This window comes from Rhinoraja longicauda, chromosome 13, assembly GCF_053455715.1.
Source record: "Rhinoraja longicauda isolate Sanriku21f chromosome 13, sRhiLon1.1, whole genome shotgun sequence".
NCBI classification, from domain to species: domain Eukaryota; kingdom Metazoa; phylum Chordata; class Chondrichthyes; order Rajiformes; family Arhynchobatidae; genus Rhinoraja; species Rhinoraja longicauda.
In genome coordinates, this window is record NC_135965.1 from 13941600 (window position 1) to 13955389 (window position 13790).

Below are 13790 nucleotides of genomic sequence, written 5' to 3' on the forward strand. Positions count from 1 at the left end.
TGCTGCACCTGCACGCTTGCTTTCAATGACTGGTGCACCATGACACCCAGGTCACGTTGCATCTCCCCTTCTCATAATCGGTCACCATTCAGGTAATACTCTGCTTTCCTGTTCTTGCCGCCAAAGTGGATAACCTCACATTTATCCACATTATATTGCATCTGCCATGCATTTGCCCACTCGCCTAATCTATCCAAGTCACTCTGCAGCCTCCTAGCATCCTCCTCGCAGCTAACACTGCCACCCAGCTTCGTGTCATCCGCAAACTTAGAGATGTTGCATTCAATTCCCTCGTCCAAATCATTAATATACACTGTAAATAACTGGGGTCCCAGCACTGAGCCTTGCGGTACCCCACTAGTCACTGCCTGCCATTCCGAAAAGGACCCGTTTATTCCTACTCTCTGCTTCCTGTCCGCCAACCAATTTTCTATCCACCTCAACACTGAACACTCAATACCGTGTGCTTTAAGTTTGTGCACCAATCTCCTATGTGGGACCTTGTCGAAGGCCTTCTGAAAGTCCAGATACAACACATCGACTGGTTCTCCCTTATCCACTCTACTAGTTACATCCTCGAAAAATTCTATAAGATTCGTCAGACATGATTTGCCTTTTGTAAATCCATGCTGACTTTGTCCGATGATTTCACCACTTTCCAAATGTGATGCTATCACATCTTTAATAACTGACTCTAGCATTTTCCCCACTACCGATGTTAGGCTAACTGGTCTATAATTCCCCGTTTTCTCTCTTCCTCCCTTTTTAAAAAGTGGGGTTACATTAGCTACACTCCAGTCCTCAGGAACTACTCCAGAATCTAGAGAGTTGTGAATTTGTGGAATTCTCTGCCTCAGAAGGCAGTGGAGGCCAATTCACTGGATGTTAGATTCAAAAGAGAGTTAGATAGAGCTCTTCGGGCTAGTGGAATCAAGGGATATGGGGAGAAGGCAGGAACGGGGTACTGATTGTGGATGATTAGCCATGATCACATTGAATGGCAGTGCTGGCTCAAAGGGCCGAATGGCCTACTCCTGCACCTATTTTCTATGTTTCATCAAAGAAGGTAGATAATATGCTTTCAAATTGATTGAAAGATACAGCATGGAAACTGGCTCTTTGGCCTACCAAGTACATGCTGATCATCAATCACCTGTTTACTTTAGTTCTATGCTGACTTTCTCGCCACTCTCATCACGTTAGAGGCAAATTTACAGAGTTAACCTAAAAACCCGCATGTTTTGGGGACATGGGAGGAAACCCGTGCAGTCACAGGGAGAACGTGCAAACTTTACACAGAGAGCACCCAAGGTCAGGATCAAACTTGGGTCTCTGGCTCTGCGAGGCAACTGCTCTATTAGATGGCTACTGTGCAGCCCCTCGGCATCTTTATAATCTTGACTTACCCCTCTCTAACAGGCTGCTGAAAGTAGTGTTGAAGTGCCATGTTTGTTACACATTTAACTTTTAAAAGTAAATTATTATTGGAATGGAGAGATCGGAGTGGTGAAGAGATACAACAAAGATGGTGCAATCTAGTTAGAAAATATGATTAAGATTTTGTAAAACATTTCTTGAATTTATAGAAAACTTCCTTTTTGGGGATTTAAAGGGAGTTACAAAGATTAAAAATGCAGTGCAATGATTCTCAGAACATCAAGCTGAGGAACTTGACAAACAGCTACAAAACAACCTTGATTTTATCCTCCTTTTCTCTGAACTGTCACAAGTTACTAACTGATAAAATAAAGTCAGCATCATATTTAAACACTTGTAACAAAATGTTTTATTTATCATATCGAGCTTGCCTATACACATCAGCAGAAAGTGCAACATTACACTGTACTGTTTTATTAACCAGTCACTGTTCCATTGTTTAATACACAAAATGTAAAAAGTCCACATTCATCAATAAATATGATTAATGGGCTGCCATTACCTTTCTTTCACTGTACATTTTTAAATCAGTGTGATCTACATGGAAAGGCTTTAAAATAACATCAGGAACACTCATAAATGAAACACAATTTTAACACTGATAAACGTTAAAATGTTTGTGTCATAAATTGATTAAACAGTTGTAGTATTCTGAAACCAAAAAATGTACATGTGTCGGAACCTAGAAATTAGGCAGTAAATAATTTGAGATTTTATGGTTTCTAAAAAACAATCTTAAAAGCACTTCTACAACATCTACATCAGAAAGTGATTTTCTTCTTTGTGTTGTATAAAATACATTGCTGTACAAGTACATATTAAGCTTTTGGTATAACTGTGTTATGGACATAATTGACTGTGTTGAATAAAAACTAAAATTTACATGAAATTTATAAAATTAGGCAAGGTCATACATGTTGAGTTGGGATTTTGCATTTAGTGGAGGCTGCTCTTCCTTGGACGTTTGATGGCAATTCACAAATTATTGACAGATGTGGACAAAATATAGGACATCAGATGACATTAAAACTTGATCAGGAATACCTTTAGAAAGACCGATCAATTAAAACACAGTAAAACACATTCAATCACAGTATTTAATCCATTCCATTGGATATTATTAGAAAATTTAAAAATTCCAAAACATAGGTACCATGTTTAAGCAATGTAAAATGCCAAAATACAAGGACCATTAGCTGTTTTGATGAGTATTACAATAAAACACCAGTTTTATCAAACCCCCGAACATTTAGGTGAATAAAGTATCTCAATTTTTGTATCATAAAGAATGAAGTCTACTGATTTGTACCAAGTGCAAAGTCATTGGGTTTAATACAAAACCAAGCCATACACTCATACGAGACAGACAAAAAGGAAATAAGCTGAATATTATAACAAAACTGTATTAAAGCATAATATGTATGGATCAATATTTTTCTGCACCACACCTGATCCAATGCAGCTTTTACTGGTTTAGTTACAGAAATGTCACCCATACAATAAGGTTCTTCATGGCATAAGGGGTATGACTGCAGTGTTTTGTAAAATGAAATACTCAGCTGAAAATCTAGTCTTCATAGCAATCACCCCCAAAAAATAACAATGGCCCAATATACTTTACAAAAAAAAAGCACTCTGTTTAACAAACTAACAGTAGTCCACTAAGAAGCTGAGGGAACCCATGCAGTTAAACAACGTGTGATGCTGTTTACAGACATACGTACTGTGGCCAGTTTCAGTCATGATTAATTAAGCTCAATTAGCCTTTTTTTTTTAATTAATTGATGCCGAAAAAAATGTACTCAAAATTTGAAGAAAGGAAAATAATTTGTTGAGACAAAGAAAGGATGTAAAAGTACTCAACAATGAAAACTGTACACAGGCTTATATTCTACAGACTGACCCAGAATAAAATGTCCAAAAAGGAAATTAATTATAAACAAAATATATCTTCCAAACCAAGGTATAGATCACAAAACAGAAACAATTAAATGCAAGGCTCGCGTCTCTACTAATTTTATAGCCAAATGAAAAATTTATTTGCATTAAAAGTTGAATAGTCAGTACCATCACAATATCTGTAATGCACAACCAATATTAATCCTCAAAGAATCACAAAATTTGGCAATTCTTCACTTTTGCTCACCATATATAATAAAAGGTCCAAATTGTTTTACTACATAGACTTCTGGAGGAATCATTCGTTGTAATTTTCCATACAGTTGCGAGGTTGTTTAAAGCTGAAAATTTTGCAAAGCCTTATTGCAACCGTGGGAGTTTCATTTCCATTGTGCCTGATTCAATCCCAGCATTAAAGGCCATGTAAGAATTTTGATGGAGGAGATACAATTTTACCCATTAGTGAAAATTCAATTTCTAGATATTGAATTTTAATCAAGTATAGCAGACAATTAATAATGCCTGCATAACAATATATTGTAAAATAATTATGCAGTATTTTTTATTATACTCTCCTAATCCCTTTTAATATTGATTTTGACAGTTTTTGCTCTTGTAGGCAAAAGTCTGCCTGCTTTCTTGACAATATCATACAAGTCTGGATGATCACTATCCTACAATTTGTCCTGAAGTGATTATGAAATCGGTCTGCGCAGTAACCAAGCCTAGATGAGAATTGTGTCCTTGTTTAAAAAGTTGACCCAAGTTCAACCCCAGCCATTTCAATTGAACTAAATATCAGGTGTGTGATGGAACGGGTGGCAAATGTTTCATCTGCTGTTCCTCTGTGCTACGAGCATCTCAGTCAATTTAATCATTGATACAAGTAAGATTCCAAACTGGAGGGTCTGACAAATCTTCCACGATATCTCAAAATATTACCTGACTAATCAATTTAAAAATAGGATATGGTACTTGCTATGATTGAAAAGAGTTTAACGTAAGTGTTTAATTGGGATGATGATAAAGCAGAGATATAGTTGATGATTAAAAAGCATTATTTCTATATTTCAAACAAATGAGAAACCTTTGAAATTAAAATAATTAGAATAAAAGAGGAAACAAATACAATTCAAATCAACAGAAACTTTGTGCTTTATGGCCTGTACTGGAAACTGATCACAGCTGCAAGGCTTACTTCATCATGCGAATGGACTTATGCACAAATCGCCTTTCACTAAAAGACAGATGCTTTAGGTGCTCAATTCTAAGCGTTTGAGATAAAAGTACTGTCTCTTCGACGGCAAAATAATCCACAAGGTTATCAGCTTATCATGGAGACAATTTTAGCCTAATGATAATACTATTTAGCATTTTGAAAAGCACATACTTGAAGAAAATTGCAACATTCAATGCCAAGACTATCCAAAAAACTACCGTACAAAATTAAATTTCAGAAGCAGCTTAATTTGATTCACCTTAACTATTGGGGCAGCCGAGGACCTCCAAAATTGACTGCTAATTTTCTTTGCTTGCGTTTTCCAGAAGAACCTGCCATTGGATGTTGTTGCCCTTGAGGTTCAATGACTGTGTGTACAACTGTTTTATTCTGGGGCTCAAGAGGTGTTTGGCTGGGCTGAATGAAGTTCCTGGAGGTGCTGGTGGCAGGATATCCATGTGATGTGTTAGAATATTCAATTGTAGTTGCTGGCTGACTCAGTTTTTGCTGAAGAGAGGGACTAAATTCTTTTTCATCGTAAGGTTTATTGAAAGCTGTCCTCCTCTTTGTGACCTTATAAATAAGAAACAAATCATGGTAATAACACAATATGCTCACAGTGACAAAAAAAAGAGTATGTTAAGCTTTACTCTCTCACAAGTAGGGTCCTCTATACCAGCTGAGGAAATATTCCTGATCGCATTTAACAAATTCCACCCTCATCTAAGCCCTTAGCAATAATGCAGACTCAGTCTATATTAGGAAAGTTAAAATATTCTTTCTATGACAAGTCTATTATTCTTGCAATCTCCTTGCACATTTGTTTTGCAAATTCTGTTGATTACTTGGGGGCCAACAAGGTGATTATTCTCTTCTTATTTTCGCACATTCATCATGAATTAAACGTGAATTAAATTGCATAGGTGGATCATCCTATCTTTCCATACCAACCCTCACGAAAATGTGGCACAGGAGTAATCCTGGGAATACTGCACTCAAGGTCATGCTTTTTAACCTTTTGTCCAACCCTTTATGTCCATTCTGCAGGAACTCATCCCTTTTTCCACCTTAACCATTTATGTCAATGTGCATAAGCACAACTTCTGATTGTGCATCCTCTCCCTTGAGAATCTTCTGCAGCTGCTCAGGACCATCCCAGAATGAAAAGTGTTTCAGGTTCCTTGAGAGATAAAGCTCTTGTATGAAGACTTGCGACTTGTACAGAGACTTGAGGCAAAAGACTGACATATACAGGTTTTATGGTCAGAAAAAAGGCCTCAATGTAAATTTAAATGTATTTTAATGATTATTGTGCAACTGAAAAATTGATAATTTCCCTGTTAAGATTCTCAATGCAAAGAAATTGTATCACCAGGATGACATTACTCTCATATTGGACAGGTCCATCTATCATGAATGTATATAGCGGTCCTATTCCATCTTTTTGTGTATATTAATGAAACAAGATACTTTTATCAAATGCTCAGTATAGATTCAGATTTTGGAATATTCATAGAAAAGACAGCATTTTACTATGTCCTTTCATGTGTGATCTCTCCAAATGCTATAAGTGCATCCTCCTTCAACTCTTCACTCCTCCAGAGACCATGCCAAATATTTTAGCCTGAAGCCACTTACCTGCAATGGCACAAATTGATTGTGAGTACCAATAAGCATTCCTCCAGGACAGATATTTCCTGAATATGGTATCTGAAAGTTATTGTATAGCTGGGGAGGAATCAAATTTGGCCAAGGCACAGGACCATATCCATGAGGCGGCGTAGGCATTATACCACCTAGTGATTGAAATACAAACACATATTTTAAGATATGTTAATATTTGAAAAATTTCAAAATATATCTTAGATCTCTCCTTTCCTGTTAATTCCTATTTTAATTTTCAACACTACTCACCACACGGGGTGGCATAACGGTAGAGTCACTGCCTCACAGTACCAGACCCAGTTTCGATCCCGACTACGGGTGCTATCTGTATGGAGTTTATACATTCTCCCCGTGACCGTGGAATTCCCGGTTCCTGGGTGCTCTGGTTTCATCGCACACTCCGAAGATATACAGGTTTGTAGGTTAGTTGGCTTTGGTAAAGATTACAAATTGCCTGTAGTGTGTAGGATAGCGTTAGTGTATGGGATGTTCGGTGGTCGGTGTGGACTCAGTGGGCCGAAGGGCCTGTTTCTGCACTGTATCTCTAAACTAAACTACTGATTTCATTCCATAAGTCTTCACACTCTTCAAAGGGCACCAATATACTCAGTACTGCAGATGCTGGTACAAATCAAAGGTATCACAAAATGCTGGAGTAACTCAGCAGGTCAGGCAGCATCTTGCAGAGAAGGAATGGGTGACTTTTCGGGTCGAGACCCTTCTTCAGACTGATGTACTCAGTACTCATAGGTTCAATTCCTCTTTTTTTTTCCAGGGAGAGGTTGGCCTGGCTAGGACTTAATTCCTTGGAGTGCAGGAGGATGACAGGTGATCTTATAGAGGTATATAAGATCATGAGGGGAATAGATAGAGTAAATGTACAGAGTCTTTTACCCAGAGTAGGGGAATAAAGAACCAGAAGACATAGATTTCAGTTGAGAGGGGAATGATTTAATAGGAAACTGAGGAGCAGCTTTTTCCACAGAGAAGGTGGTGGGTATATGGAATGTGCTACCAGAGGTGGCAGTTGAGAGAGGTACTATAACAACATTTTAAAGACATTTGGACAGGTGCATAGATAGGAAAGGGTTTTGAGGGATATGGGCTAAACAGAGGCAGGTAGGACTAGTGTAGAAAGGGCATCATGGTCAGCAAGGGCCAGTTGGGCTAAGGGACCTGTTTCAATGCTGTATGACTCTACAACATTTAACATAATGTATATGGGGCTGAATATTTTATCTTCTGCTTCCCAAAAACATTCTCTGACTAAACCATGACTGGGGAAAATATAAAACAATCTGCATCTTGTCACCTTGATGCTTTCCTGAATATGTTCTGGCATGAGCTAATATGAGCTTAGGAGGAGCCTCCTAATCTCTGTCATGAAGGATAACTTTTATAAACTGATCATAAAATATAATGCATAACCTTTAAAACAAGTTTCTACTTTAATCATCTGTGAACTACATAAAAATAAAATAATTGCAGAAGTTGAACATTTGAAATGAAAACTGAAAATGCCAATAACAGTGAGCAGGCCAGGCTGCATCTGCAGAAAGAGAAACTGGGTTAACGTTCCAGGTTTTACAGTACAGTAAGCTACTCAGAACTAAAAGCAAGTAACCAAAGTGGAATCAAGTACACAGTTAATCACAATAAATTCAGGTATTTGTTACCTGTAGCCTGACCAAAGGATGGTGGAATGGCCCGAGGCGGTACATTTCCTGTCATGGGTTGATAACCGGGAAATATGTTTGGACCGAGGTGTGTATTTTGTCCTGTTGCATTCTGTTTAAACAAAAATTATCGGGTCATACTCATTAAAAAATTGGTTAGCAAAAAGGCACATGTAAAGAGATTAGATTTTTTGGTTGCTGTTTGTACCAGTCGCTGTAGTGCAAACGCTGCAGCCTTTTCTTGGGCTTCATTGTCCGAATGGCACTGAGGTCCATGCACAAGCAAACCATTGGCCAACTTCACCTGGCAAACCTTCAAGCCCTAGAGTACAAAACATTTCATACTTAACACACACACAATAATGAAGGCCTGAAGCATATTATGAAATGGTATATTATTGAAAATCAACGATGCTTGTTATTTTTTGACAAAAAGTACCTTATAAGTGTTTCTTTTCCCATTGATTGAAAACATTTTGTTTCCAGTAAAATGTCACTGGCAGAGTTTTAAATGAAACTATTTATCCTTTAGTTTACAAAGTAATTTGAGAAAAAAAACCTAACATTTTCTTTTCTTTCAGGATTTATGACGATTTTGCATCACAGTTAACCAATTGTTCCAAAAAAGATTCTTATCTCCCCATCAGTTAGCAGGCAATCATTTTCTCAGAGTATCAGCAATAGAAAATCACACAAATAATAATGTCAATAGTAAGTTTGCCTTTGCATTGTAAAATATTATTATTATTTATCATTAATCGTATTGCTAATGAGTAAGCATTATTGTTGAAGCAATAAAATAAAATGTTCCAACCTGTGGGGTCTTAATAAAGGAGAACTCTGGATGTGGTAACCCAAGTCTGACACAAGTGATGAACAACTCTGACACTGGGATGGATAAAGGAGGTGGTTGCCCTCGATAATGTCCTGAAATTTCTCCACCCAGTATCCCCTGAGGTTTGTTAATTTTTGCAGCTAGAAAGAAACAATTTCACAAATGGTACATTTTAAGCAACAATATGTTCAAGGTGCAATAAGTTCTCAAGCATAAGACTTTTGACAACAGAAAATAAACCGTTCTACAATTTTGTTGGTATAATAATTTTACTATGATGACTTGACAGGCTTAAAAAATTACAGTAAGATTTTTACTTTGTTTTTTTACAAAGTACTAATAACAGCAGAATAGTCATGGTGGTCCCTAAGGGTAACCACGTGGTAAGACAGCATGAAGGAAGAAAGAATGGCACCTTCTCTGAAGCTGATAATAACAATGGGGAAACTTCATCTGCCTTCAGACTGGAAAAATTAGATGGTCAGAAGTAACCCAGGGGTGGAGTTAAAGGAATCTTGCAGAACATACCATCTAGATACATTTCAATTGAAATGAAAAATTGTATGAGCACCACCCGCAATTTGTGGTTATCTAAAAAAAAGTTAAATGCAGCATCAAACTTAAAGAGAAGGTTCCTGTGGTCCAAAGTGGGTGGCAGGCCAGAAGCTTGGATAGAATATACAAAAATACAATGAACAAAGACTAATCAGGAAGCTAAATCTCAGAAAAGATGCTAAAGCTTCCATGACCATTTAAAAAAGGTAAACAATGTGAGCATGGGTCCTGTGGAAAATGAGTCTTGTATAACAATGGAAAAAAGAGATGGATGAATTAAATAGGTATTTTGCATCAACGTTAATTGTAAAAGCATACCAGTAACGTGCCAGAATAGGTGTAACAAACAGACATGGAATGGAGAGAACTCTAGAGAATTATAAATATCAGGAACATGATATTGAGCAAATTGTTGGACAATAAAGGATTTGGATCTAAAAAGTTGTGCCTTGGTATTTAATGAATTTTACTTCTTCAAAATTCCGTGGACGTGGGGGGTCAATTGATAAGAACTTGGCAAATGTTACTTCTATTGAAAAAGGTAGACTGAAAACAGGAAGCAACAGGCCTATTACCGGGTGGCGCCAGCAATGGCTGCCTCGCCAACAGTCTGTCTGTCCATTCCTTCTTTGTTGTTTAATAGTATGTGTTAAATGTATGCTTTTAGTGTTCTTTAGTTTGTTTTATGTGGGGCGGGGGAGAGTGGGGGTTGGGGGAAACTTTTTTAAATCTCTTACCTCGATGGAGATGCGATTTTTCCCCATATCTTATCTCTGTCTGCACTGCGGCCTAACATCGAAGAGTTGGCGGCCTTTGCTGGAGACCGACTTTGGGAGCTCCAACCTCGGGAGCCTGTGGACTTAACATTATGGAGCTCACGATTCCTTTGCCAGAGATCGACCTGGGAGCTCCATCAGCCTGCGGACTTTAACATCGTGCAGCTCGCGGGCTCTGGTTAGACAGCGATTTGGGAGCTCCAAGCTGCAGGAGCTTCGATCACCCTGACGCGGGGGCTACAACCGCCCCAACGTGGGGCTTCGATCGCCCCGATGGATGGTTCGACTGCCTCGACCGCGGGAGAATAAAGAGGAAGAAGATAGACTTTATTGTCTTCCACCACAGTGAGGAATGTGGGGAATCCACTGTGGTGGATGTTTATGTGAACTTTTATGTAGTTGTGTGTCTTGTTGCTTTTTTTTAGTATGGCTGTATGGTAATTCACATATCACTGTACCTTAATTGGGAACCGTGCCAATAAAAGACCTTTGAAACCTATTAGTTTAGCATCGGACATTGGGAAATATTAAAAGCTATATTTAAAGATGTTACAGATTACAGCTTTTCATTAAATTCGCAGTAACCATTCAGAGTCAACTTGGTTTTGTAAAATCAAACTTTTGGTTTAAATGTTGATGTTGACAATTATACATGGCTGATAAGGCAAATAAGACTGCCATGGTCAATTACTGCTCACGATGCTTCCAATACATGTGTGGAGATGAGTGGTCACAAGCATTCACCAATGCAACTTTTGTGTTCAGAGTGCTAGACATCTTTCACTGTCACCATCGGGTCTCACTTGCTAATCGGGAAAGGTGCTAAACGGCTTCCACTGCTGATGTAATCACACCTCCGCATGGAATTATAATCACCGCAAAAGATGAGGTAGAAAGCTAGTTTGGCCAACGAAGAAACCATATGTTTTTGTTTCTGAACAGTACTACTTGGCACAATGTGTAGGAAGGAACTGCAGATGCTGTTTTAAACTGAAGATAACACTGAGTTACTCCAGCTTTTTGTGTCCACTCGGCACGTTATTTTTTTCCTTTGCAATGATTCCCCATGACTGCGTGTATGAAATATGGTCAAAATTGACAATATTCAAGCACTTGTCAATGTGCCCATAGATGAGTATCACACTAAGTTTCTTGCCACTGAATGAAGTATCTGCAGTAAAGTCTTTCACATCAGAGTTTCGACTTGACATGAAACGAAGTTGCTTGTTATGTTTACTGACAGTTCTCCAATTTCTAATCAAGATTACTCATTGATAAGATAGACACAAAAAACTGGAGTAACTCAGCTGACACATTACTCATTGATAAGACAAGTATAAATGCTATGAGGGGCTAGGATTCAACTTCAGGTCTCTTCCTTATGGTTCCATTTTTTTTTAAAGGTAATAGTTTTGCAGTTACCAGAACACCTACCCTAGTCTCTTGGTAGAATTTATCCTTTGTAAAATGAATGTTAAAAATGGCGATTGACTTACCAAGTTTTTTTAATGGTCGTTGGTGGGAGACATATCCTGCTCTCTCATGATGGACTGAAGCAGCTGGAGAGCTTTCTTGCTTTACATTAGAAGATATGTTAGCTTCTTTATCAGGGGCTGGATTTGCACTATCAATCTTCAGAATTTCCTTTAACATTTGTGTTCCTTTCTATCAACAAAATCAAAAAAATATTTGTTATATTATCAAAAGTTTTCTAAATAGTCCCTATGTTCTCAATAATTAAGATACAGGGAAAAAGTCAAAATTCATAATTTGCTATGGACTGGAATAGTAATTTATAAAACCAGGGAAATATTTTGACAAAGAGAGATTATTAAATTCAAGAAGCTAATGTGGATTAAGAGATGCCAAAGAATATTCTCAATTACTGCATATTAAGTTTAGGATTCCTCAGATTAAAATGATAGGCAATTACATTTTCTACCAGTTTTTTTCATACAGTTTGCTAAGAAATATTCTCTTTGCTCTTAAACAAACAATTAAAAAGGTCCCACCTTCTTGAATGCAATAGCTGGATGGAATTTTTGTTGATTGGGAGGAGTGAGAGATGGGCTGATGCCTGCGCCAGCACTCTTATTAATTTGCTCCTGTTATCAATTTGCATTTATTTATAAAACTGCATCAACTTTACTAGTGCTAAATTGGAGATTATATTCTTTCGACAATGTGTAGAGGACATTGGGAAGGCGCTGTAAAAATGTTTTCCAATAGATTTAAACCACTGCAACTGATAAATCCATCCCGATAAACCATTTCACATATCACCATAAATAACATGAAACAGTTTTAATACATTTTAATATCATTTTTAAGTTCAAAGAAAATATAAAACTTTGGTTTAATGTTTCCCAATTGGCAACCTATTCACTATCTCCACCACAGCTTCCTATTTGCTGAATATTATCAATTTGACACATCCCGCCTTTAGGCTCGAGGAATATCACCTCATCATCACCTGCATTTTATAACTCCAACAGTGAATTTAAACATTTCAGGTAACCACCCACTCCCGCAACTATTTTTTCCCGAACATATGTGCTTTTATCTTTGTTTCAATTTATCTGTGAATCACTTTCTTACAACAGCCAGTTTTTAAAGCAGTTGTTACTTGGACAACTTTAATTTATTCCTTATCAGACATTTCCTGTTAGAAATATAGAAACATTGAAAAATAGGTGCAGGAGTAGGCCATTTGGCCCTTTGAGCCAGCACCGCCTTTCAATATGATCATGGCTGATCATCTAAAATCAGTACCCTGTTCCTACTTTTTCCCCCATATCCTTTGATTCCTTTAGCCCTAAGAGCTAAATCTAACTCCCTCTTGAAAACATCCAGTGAATTTGCCTCCACTGCCTTCTGTGCCAGAAAATTCCACAGATTCACAATGCCCTGGGTGAAAAGGTTTTTCCTCATCTCAGTCCTAAATGGCCTACCCCTGATTCTTAAACTGTGACCCCTGGTTCTGGACTCCCCCAACATCGGGAACATTTTTCATGCATCTAGCCTGTCCAATCCTTGAAGATTCTCTCTAGCTCTCTGTTCTCTCTACCTCCCCTACTGTCTTCATTTATCCAAAATATTGGTCCAAAATGTCAACTGTTATTCTCCACAATGAAGCTGCCTAACATGTCAAGGGCATGCAGCACTTCTTCTTGTTTCAATTTTGTTAGTACAGTTCATTCAAGTATTGTTACGGTGTATATTTCAAAATAATTATTATGTATACAAGTAAAGAGATACTAGAACTGAAACATTTTGGAACTCTCCACTGAACCAAAAAGTTTGCTATGTTAAATTTCATCTGCTGATTAGCTCTTTAGGTCAATTAATCTTGGGCTGTCTCAAAATGGAATGGATGTACATGATGAATATCATATGTAACATAGAATTCACTGCTTTGTTTTTGAAATTGCAGTAAAACTCTGATTTCCGCCATCTGACTATTTGGAAACCCTGATGACTTGTCAACATAGAACATAGCATCAGAACAGGCCCTTCAGTCCACAATGTCCATGCTGAATGTGATGCCAATTGACACTAATCTCTTCTGCCTGAATGTGATTCCACGTACCAAACCCTGAGCTCCCTTTCAACTCACCAGGGCACTGTTCTTGCGCACCCTTTCCTGTTCTAATTCTAATTATCGCACTTTTGCATCCACTTGCTACGCACTAGAGGCAATTTACAGAGGCCAATTAACCTATAAACCT

At 37.8% G+C, this 13790-nt stretch overlaps 1 protein-coding gene across 2 annotated transcripts in view; it reads right to left on the reverse strand.

Annotated features, from left to right (window-relative positions):
* Positions 1-1776: 1776 nt before the first annotated feature.
* xrn1 (5'-3' exoribonuclease 1) overlaps positions 1777-13790 on the reverse strand; it is an 88226-nt gene continuing 76212 nt past the window's right edge. For both annotated transcript variants that reach the window (XM_078410412.1, XM_078410414.1), the window contains exons 38-43: positions 11559-11727; positions 8711-8871; positions 8105-8218; positions 7897-8008; positions 6194-6351; positions 1777-5128 (exon numbers count right to left, since the gene is read on the reverse strand). In XM_078410412.1, coding sequence (XP_078266538.1) covers positions 4820-5128; positions 6194-6351; positions 7897-8008; positions 8105-8218; positions 8711-8871; positions 11559-11727 — 1023 coding nt within the window. In that variant the 3' untranslated portion in view covers positions 1777-4819. The remainder of the gene's footprint in view (positions 5129-6193; positions 6352-7896; positions 8009-8104; positions 8219-8710; positions 8872-11558; positions 11728-13790) is intronic.